At 37.0% G+C, this 10,220-nt stretch overlaps 1 protein-coding gene across 3 annotated transcripts in view; it reads right to left on the reverse strand.

Moving 5' to 3' along the window:
• The window catches only part of LOC150101723 (transmembrane protein 62-like), a 280,792-nt gene extending 271,242 nt beyond the window's left edge, over nucleotides 1-9,550 (reverse strand). For all 3 annotated transcript variants that reach the window (XM_090400377.1, XM_090400376.1, XM_090400378.1), the window contains exon 1: nucleotides 8,677-9,550. In XM_090400377.1, coding sequence (XP_090256503.1) covers nucleotides 8,677-8,865 — 189 coding nt within the window. In that variant the 5' untranslated portion in view covers nucleotides 8,866-9,550. The remainder of the gene's footprint in view (nucleotides 1-8,676) is intronic.
• Between the last annotated feature and the right edge of the window lie 670 nt (nucleotides 9,551-10,220).

Genomic DNA, 10,220 nt, shown 5'->3' on the forward strand with positions numbered 1-10,220 from the left:
CTGTGTTGATGGGTCTGCAGCTGTGATATAAGAAGTACTGCTGTTTTTTGTGTGAATGGAACAGCTGAGCAAGGACTTGGCGCATTTCCTGGCTCGTGAGAAAATCTCTGAAGGTCAGAGAGAAGAAAATGCAACACCCAGCACTAGCAGAAAGGCACAATTCTACTACACAAACTCGGTCTGGTAAAAAACTTCAAAGCCATGGACTAGACTGGATCAACTTTCAAGGACCTGGCAGACAAATTCCCTCAATTCAGTGAAGCAAAAATTAAAAGAGTTTTTGTAGGTCCTCAGATACAAGAACGCTTCATTGACGAGATGTACAACAACCTACTACAGGGTGATGAGGAAAAAGCTTCGGGTGCATTTCGTTTGGTGTCAACTAAATTCCTCAATAATGTCAGGCCAGAAAACTACAAGGAACTGGTTGAGGACTTATTGTCTCTGTATTACAAACTTGGCTGCAATATGTCCTTAAAAATACACTTGCACACTTGTTAGGGGAAGAAATCCACTTGGATTTCTTCCCTGACAAGTGTGGCATGGTTAGATGAGCACAGTGAAGAGATTAGCTGAAATCAGAAAAGAAAAAGGTATGAATCCAAAAAGAACACCATGAATAAATGACAGAAATACCATAGGCAGATAATTTTTTATGGCAATTCTATAAGGAGAGTATTTCACAAAGTGCTACAAAATCTTGTTTCCCTGGTGCAAAAATTAATAACATTAGTAATGCTGTTTACAATGCAGAAAGAGAAGGCAAAAGGAATTGACTGTTTTAACAGGAATCAATGACCTGATAGGTGAGAAGTATTGTATGAGAGAGAATGTTAAAGGGTTATAGGAGGAAGCAAAAAAGAAGACCAGAGAAGATAAAGTTTGTGATTCTGCTGGAACACTATGATAGAGGTGAACTGAGAAGGAAGGCAATGATAGTTAATAAATCAATAGTTGAGAAGAAATGATCTAGGGTTTGTGGAACATGAGCTAAATTTGATGGAGGTAAAAATTTATATGATGCTGATGGACTGCACTTAAGTGGATTAAGAGTCAGGTATCTAGAGAGAGCTTTGATCACAGATGATGGAAGTGCAGTCAGGAAATCTAAAGAAATTTGGGATGATATAGACCAGAGCTTCTTAAACTTTTTCAACTCGCGACCTCTTTTCACTCGAGAAATTTTTATGCGATCCCAGGTATATAAAATAGCTATTGTATCAAGCATTTATTTACTGATAATAAATGAAAAGAAATTTATTTTAAAACAATTCTTTAGTATACATAATTTTACCATTTACATTTTACCCAATACAATAGTCTCAAATCTGAGCTGAGGAGTTTCTGGCAGTGTTCGTTGGCATTGCGTGGCATAATGGCATGCACAGTGCAAAGCGTGCATGTTGTATGTTCAGATCCAAGGCTGCAGTGAAGTAGCACGATGCAACACAGGCAAGCACTGCCAGAAACACCTCGGATTCATTACGGGTTTGATTTTGAATTAATTTTTGTTCGTTGCAGGTTCTGAAACCTTTTAATGTTGCCAAATTTTTTGAGACCCCACATTCAGATATGGAACCCACAGTTTAAGAAGACTGATAATAGACATGAGAAATGCTGCAGTTCTTATATACTAATGCCAGAAGTATCAGGAACAAGATGGAGAAGTTTTGACATCACTTAATGCAATCTCTAAATTTATAGCAATTAGTGAGACTTGTCTAACAGCAGATGATGTAGTTACAGGGATAGAATGTGATGGACTTAGTATTTTCAGGGAGGACAGCAGACAGGACAGGGAGTGGCATACTGCTGATGATACCAGATGAACTGCAGCCAACAAGAGTAGGAGTGAGTCATGCAGATAGCAGTTCTTTTGAGTCAATTTGGTGAGAGATTGATGCTAATAGGACAAAATATAAAACTGGTTGCTGTTATAGGCCAGGAATGATGTGGAAGACATGCACCAGCAGATTAGAGAGCTTCCATAGCATGAAGGAAATGAAATTTATACACTTATTGAGAGAGACAATTACTTAAAGCAGAATATGATGGTTGGGACTTGGGATACAACTGTTGAAACTTCCTATACGATCAGAAGATCTGCCCATAACTAAGGTGGCTACATTGCCACCAAATGGGGAAGTGACCATGTGATCTTGACTTGGGAAGTAGCAAAACAAAAATTCCAGTTAAGAAGGGGATATACATGTAATTACAAGGCAAGTGACTATGATAAGTCTTTTTTTTATTTATTTTTCTTCCAACCATAAAAAATTATTTGCAAACCTATAGAACATTTGGTAACGTAGGTGGGCCAAGGATTTTTTCTATTTATATATATTGTGTGTGTGTGTGTGTTTTTAATCTATTTTTTTTACATAGTCTGGAAACCCTGCTCTAGAAACCAAACATAGAACTTTTGCCAAGCAACTTCAGGCCTCCAATAAGCTGGGTAGCTGGGCAATGAAATTCATCTCCATTTAAATAAAGAGGCAGTTTGAACCACTACCATGGCATAAAGATTTACAAGAGAAGGATGTTCACAGTGCATGGGATGACAGATAACCCTTGACTGAACCCCTCACCCCCAATGCACTGTGAACATCCTTCTCTTATAAATCTCTATGCCATTGTACTGCTTCAAACTTCAAGGGGGGGGGGGTATCTGTCTCTCCCCTCCATGCACTGTGAACATCCTTCTCTTTCAAATCTTTATGCCATGGTAATGCTTGAAACTGCCTCCTAATTTAAGTGGAGATGAATACCAAAACTCAGAGTAAATTGAATAAGAGTTGGATGGATGAGTAGTATCATTAAGCATGAGATGCAAACAAAGAAAATGTTGCAGAGGGTATATAAGGCGAAAGGTGACCAGTTAACTCAAACAATATATAAGCATCAGACATGCAAGGTGACTAGCATGGGAAGGAAGTCAAATTCGAATCATGAGAGAAAATTAGCCAAAAAACGAAAAGGAAATCCCCAAGATGTTTTTTTGGTATCTGGCAAGTAGGAGGAAGAGTGACTACAGAAGGATAACTTTAACGAGTGAAGATGGTAGAGAGAAAACTAAGAAAATGAAATTGTTGAGCTACTGAGCGATCATTTTGCAAGAGTATATCATCCAAGTGAAAATATTGTTATGACAGAGACTGATCTGAGAACAAAGGTTGAAGAACTGGAAGTAACTAGTATATTGCAGAATCTGAATATAAATACAGGTGTGCTATTGAATGCAATATCACCATGCATTTTACAAGAACATAGAGGAGCTGGCAATGCCTTTGACTAAGCTGTTTAAGTCTCAGCTCTGCCAAAGTCCCAAGACAGTAGGCAGGTAAAATAATTCCTTTGCATAAAGGAAGATCTAAGTCTGTGGTAGCAAATTACAGACCAATTAGTATCTCAGGAGTGGTGATAAAAGTACTGGAGTGGAGATAGATAGGAAACTAATGATATGGATAAAAGGGTGGCTGATGGACAAATACCAAATAATTAGTATATGAAGGAGCAGAATCTAGGAGAAAGCAGGTAATCGGTGGTGTGCCATAGGACTCTGAGCTTGGACCTCTGGTGCTTAATTTGTGCATAAATGATATAAGAAATAATTTGAATTTGAATAGAGATATTCAGTTTGCTGATGATGCAATAAGTATGGTAATAGCTAATTAAAGTGATAATAGCTAATTGCAAGCTATACATTTTATGATGTGCAGAGCTCGCAAAGTGATTTAAACAGGCTGACAGTGTAGGCAAGATATAATGAATTCAATGTGAAAAAGTGTGAAGTTATGCATTTTGGGATACAAAGATTGCAAGCTGTGTATAACATTCTGGGAACTGTACTCCAGGAAAGGAAACTGATTAAACCAGGGATTTGGAGATGATAGTAAATAGAGAGCTGAAGAATACAGGGCATATTGTTAAACTCGGCAGAGTAGCACACAGAATTACTTGGTTATTGACGAATACACAAGCAGAGATAAGGGATTTATCATTCCTCTTTATAAAGCCTTAATACAACCACATCTGGATAACTGTGCTCAGGTGTGGGTTTCTTGGGAATGAGAAGTGGCAGAGAGTATCCAGAGCCAAGAGACCAAGATGGTAAGTAGACTGTGGAAATCTCCCTATGAGGGTTTGTAGATTGCAAAAGTTGGTTGATAAGCGAAAAAAAAGGAGATATGATAGAAATATTTAAGTTAAAGGTTTTTTACAGGAAGGATGCAGGGAGAAATGTTTCAGCACTTGCTAAAGGGGACCCAACAAGAGATCATCCCTGGAAGTTGGGTAATTGTGATTAACAAGGACTCAAGGACTAAATTTTTCGAATGGAGAGTGTCAATGAATGAAATGGGTTGCCTGAGACAGTTGTGAGTGCTTTGTCTGTTAATAGTTTCAAAAAAGGTGTGATAGTGTTAATAGTTTGTGTCTCTCACAATGATTGAGTACTCCATGGAGATGCTGCAAAACAAAATATTTAAATGCCTGGTTTGTGGCAATTGTTATAATACTGTCTGCTAAGTTCCATTGTCATTGATTAGGAAATGCTAGTATTCTTGAGCACCTGTGGCTTTCCATTCAACACTGATACAATCCAATTCTCATAAGGATGTTGGATTCTCTGGCAATACTCTTTTCTATAGAGATCAAACATTATGCTTTGTAGAGTCGAGTCAACTAATGGCACAATCAAGTGGTTGTTGATATAATGTCTTCAACAACATGTGCAGATCTAGCCTTGTTGATCAAAGTCATTGCCTTTATGATTTTACTTTTGCTGCTTCATCATTGTGATTAACCACAGAAATGATCCAGATCCTAACAGAGTTGCTACTTAACCCCAAATTTGTATGAGCACAACCTTTGCAAGAATCTGCATTCGTCTGAGAATATTCCCAATGTATTCACATATAGTTTCAGCCCTTCAGCTAATAAATAGCCTTCCACACACCCAGTTTATAATGTCCTTTATTGTTCATGATGACCTGAACCATGGTTGAAGATATAATATTTTTGGCCACTCAGAGAACATAACAAAAATTTTTAAAAACACACTACAAGGCTCACAACAACAACAACAACATATTCTTACAGACTCTAAGATCTTGGTGGCTGAAGTTTTAGATTTGATTTAGCACTCTTATCTGCCATATCAAAGCTGCTTTCTCCAGCAATGACCTGAGGTTAATTCTGATTTAATCTCTGAGAAAATACTAAGATACAGGTCTAGGTCACATGATTACCAAAAAGTAACTTGAGTACAATACTCAGTCAATTATATTTTATTATATAATTGTCTCAGAGAACTATAAATGAAGAATTATAAAATCTTCATGGAGTTAAAAGACTCATTAAAGAGGTCCCACTGGGGCACACACCATTTATCATACTGAATCTTAAATATGTTCACCAGATTTAATCTCAATCATAAAACCTTACCAGATTATATCTCAATCATATCCCCCCCCTATTCCCTCCTCCACTTATCCAACAATTTCTGTAAATTGCATTTTCTCAATCTGTCTTTATACTCAAATATTCCAGAGACCAGAAACCACCTTAATCATCTCTGGACCTATCCAATACATTATCTCTTTAAAAACCAGGTGACCAAACCGATGTACAATAATCCATATGTGCCTTGATCAAAGCCTTATACAACAGAACCAAAACCTCCTTATTTTTACATCAGTGCCCTCCACATTATTCCCATCATCCACTATGCTGTCCTCCCAATTTTAGCAATACATTCCTGAAATTTTAAGTTACCAGTCAGGTCATTTGTGAGTGTTTTGTCTGTTAATGGGTTCAAGGAGAGGTATGATAGATTGTGTGAATCAAGTGATAGTTTGAGTGTCCCATGATGAGTCTTCAGATTCCATGAAGGTGCTAATACAATAATAATAACTATCGCTCACAGATCTTTCATCTCCCCTCCTCTACCAAGATACTGATACCAATTGTATATATACTGTACATCCCATCTTTGCTTCCCAAATTTCAAAATCATATACTCCGCAACATTAAATTGACAACCCACACATGCAGCCAGTGCATTCAAGTGCTCTTACAAAGCCAAGGGATCCGCTTTACTATTAAAAGGTCACCTCCCTTCCCCCCGCAACATTGCATCACCTGCAAACAACTGCATATCAAACATCTCCCAATATCATTCACATACAGATTAAACAGCAATGGACCCAAAACATACCCTTTCGGTACACCACTATTAACGTTCCTCTTCTCAGATATTGCTCCTCCATAGACATCTTGCTGATGTTTAGCCAATCCAGCACACTAATCTACTGTCTAGTCCCATCCATTCTAATCTAATTACCAGCTTATGTTGCAAATTATCAAAGGCCTTTGCAAAATCTAAACATATTACTGGATATGCATCACCCTTATCCAATGCATTTGTAATTTTTTTTTTGTTGGAAGTTTTTTTTTTCTCTAAATCCAGAATAATTTAATAATAAGGGGGTACACTTTTTGGCAACTCGTATAGGTAAATATTACTTCTCTATTGCTTCTACCTCAAAATCACCACTTCTGGATCTAGTTCCAACTGACGAGACCTCAATAAATGTCGAAACCGGTCTCAGTAGTGGCCCTTCCCTTAATGCATAGCATTATACATGTCTGCAAGGAGATGTGCTTTGCATTATGGGAGATACTGAGACAAGGAGTGATGAGAGCTTGGTCCACCTTTACCACGAGTTGTCTCAGTCCTGAAGATACTTAGGCAAACTTTGTTTGCTTACACTTGGATAAAGGATTAAACTAAATTATTATAAGCAAGCAGATTGCTAAAATACAATCTTCCCTTAACACACCCATGCTAACCATCAAAGAGTATTTTTCTGTTGTCAACCCAATTCTGAATCTTGGTCCAAACTAACCTCTCTAGCACTTTAACCAGAACTCCAGACAGATATTTTTAAGTACTAATTATTAAACTAACTTAAATATATCATAAGTAATTAAATATATTTAATTACAATTAGATATTAAATTTATTTAAGTTAAGGGATATTATATTATATCCCATATTGTTTCTTAGCCAAATAAGAAACTCAGAGAGTTTCATGTCGAATATAGAAACTATATAAAGTTTGGCGATTCCAAGCGTAAGCAAATACCTGGATAGAGCAGCAACTGACCCTTGAAGGTAGTGCAAGCTGAGGCAACTCATAGAAAGGGTGGAGCAAGCTCCAATCACTATTCTTGATATTTACCCATAATGTGAACTTAACTCCTAGGAGCTGTATTATTGTTCAACATGATGAGAGAAGAGAGAAACCCAGACCGGTTTCGACCTTTTTTGAGGTCTCATCAGTGAGTAGGTAGACCAAGTTAATACCAAGTTTGCGGCGAACAGAACATACATCCCTTCTATGAGAATTGCCAAGAGGTGTCCTATTAAATTACTAATTATAATGAAGAGCCAAAGGCTTCAATTCGGCAACATGAACTTATTTAAGTTAAGGGATATTATATTATATCCCATAGTTTCTTAGCCGAATACCAAACTCAGAGTTTCATGCCGAATATAGAAACTATATAAAGTTCTGTGATTCCAAGCGTAAGAAAATACCTGGATAGAGTAGCAACTGACCCTTGAAGGTAGTGTGTGCTTACGGCAATTCTAAGCTTACGCTTGGAATCGCCGAACTTTATATAGTTTCTATATTCGTCATGAAACTCTCCGAGTTTCTTATTCAGCTAAGAAACAATATGGAATATAATATAATATCCCTTAACTTAAAAAAGTTCATGTCGCCGAATTGAAGCCTTTGGCTCTTCATTATAATTAGTAATTTAATAGGACACCTCTTGGCAATTCTCATAGAAGGGATGTAAGTTCTGTTCACTACAAACTTGGTATTAACTTAGTCTACCTACTCACTGATGAGACCTCAAAAAAAGGTCGAAATCGGTCTGGGTAGTGACCTTCTCTCATAATGTTGAACAATAATACAGCTCCTAGGAGTTAAGTTCGCATTATGGGTAAATATCAAGAATAGTGATTGGAGCTTGTTCCACCCTTTCTATGAGTTGCCTCAGCTTGCACTACTTTCAAGGGTCAGTTGCTGCTCTATCCAGGTATTTGCTTACGCTTGGAATCGCAGAACTTTATATAGTTTCTATATTCGGCATGAAACTCTCTGAGTTTCGTATTCGGCTAAGAAACAATATGGGATATAATATAATATCCCTTAATTTAAATAAGTTCATGTCGCCGAATTGAAGCCTTTGGCTCTTCATTATGATTAGATATTAAATAATTATATAGTTTTCAATATTAATTCATTGTAACTTAGGTGTATTATAATATTATATATAATATTAACAGAAAATATATTTTCTGTTAAACTCTGAAAGAAAAAAAAAAGGCTATTTGTCCCACTTGACACTTTAGTGCAAAGTAGGATGGAAATTCCCCGTTTTCATTGAGGATAATCTGTCCTATGGAGGTTTTTCGATAGACACGAGAAATTCACTTTTTTTTTTTTTCAATATAATGAGGCACCTATGTAATTAAATCTTTTTTTTTTTTTTTTTTTGCAAGCTACTCGAAACGAATTTGGAATTTTACATAAAAAGACCTAAAGACCTAAATACATACTAATTTGCTGAATTACAAAATGGCAGTGTAACATCCCCAACCTGCATAAACCAGACGAGGTGGTGCAGACTATCAGAAGGGAAAATATTTGCATCAGCGACCAAATCTGCCCTATCTCCAGCTGACATCTCATCTACGTGAACAATGTTCTGTAACTTAGCAAGCAACATAGAAATAAGAGCAAAGCTTGCGAATATGAGAACTATAAGTCTTGAAACTGCCATTTTCATGTCCAATCTACTAAAAATCAAATAACACACAAATATTAAAATCGAGGAAAAACGAATGCACAAACTTTTCTCTGATAAAGCGCGAGTTTCGTTGGGTAGTAAAGGTTCTTGGTTACCTATACTTAATTCTGCGTTACATTACTCTGGAACCGGTAAACTGTCTTCTTTAGGTGATTCACTTAGTTCTGGTTTATCCTACTTACGTCTTGAACTGACTATCGTAGTCCCTTAACTGGCCGCTTTTAAGTTCGTTCTTGTTTTGCTGGAAGAAACTAAGTGAACATCATTTTATTAACTTGCATGTTTTACTGAGTTGTCTTTAGTGTGCTATGCACTTTCACAGTCGTTCCACATATGGATGTCCGTTTCGCTAAAACATTAGCAGGCAGAATTTAAAGTTCATCACCACTTAACGTACACAGCACCATATTTGTCGCTCCCTAAAATTTTCTTCTAAAACTGTTAAGAATCTACGAACGAACCCATAAAACATTCTGAGGATTACAACGATTGCCTCTTGCACGTTCTTCTCATAATAGAAAGTAAAACATTTTTTTCTCACTTTCCATATATGGAATTTCAATTCATTAATGAGGAGGATTTTAAATTTATCAGACCTCTTTACCGGCTTTAGGAATTGCAAATACAATATTTGTTCCGTCGTAAATGCGCAAACTTCGTTCCTTTACTCGGCTTCTCCCCTACACCCTCTGTCAAAAAAGAAACCAAACTTTTCGAAAATAGAAGAAACTAGTGGCGCCACCTGTTGTATCATTTTGTTGTCGAAAACGACAACCTTCTTTAGTGTTGTGTCAACTGTTTATGACATTTGTTTCATTAGAAGCCGAGTAATAGTGCCAAGAGTGACAGTGCGTTTACACGAACGGTCGCAAAATGAGTTTCAAACAGAGAACTGCGATTGTGTTAAACTTGGTAAAAGTTTTACCGAAACGCATCAAATGCTTCGAAAATGATACCGTGATGAATGCTTATTCCGTACTCTTTCGGACAACGAAAAGTCGGGCAGTCCAAAAAACTGTACTGATCGAAGTTAACATCCAAAAAGTACATGAGGTCGTCAAAGAAAAACCGAAATCGTCAGTAAGATTGATTGAAGATGAAGTGAGGGTTCCAAATTCAACTGTGCACAACATTTGGACCGAGAGTTTGGGCCATCGTAAATTGAATTCGATATTTTTTTGAATTCACAATTTGCACCATCTCATCGATCGAACATTGTGAGACAATTTTTGAGCAAAAACCAAGTTTGTGTGTTGGATCACTCGACGTATTCACCTTATTTAGCACCCTGTGACTTCTTTATCTTCCCCCAACTTCATTAGCATTTGCGATAC

This window comes from Typopeltis vanoorti, chromosome 11, assembly GCF_054136105.1.
Source record: "Typopeltis vanoorti isolate ZY-2024b chromosome 11, IOZ_Tvanoo_1.0, whole genome shotgun sequence".
NCBI lineage: Eukaryota > Metazoa > Arthropoda > Arachnida > Uropygi > Thelyphonidae > Typopeltis > Typopeltis vanoorti.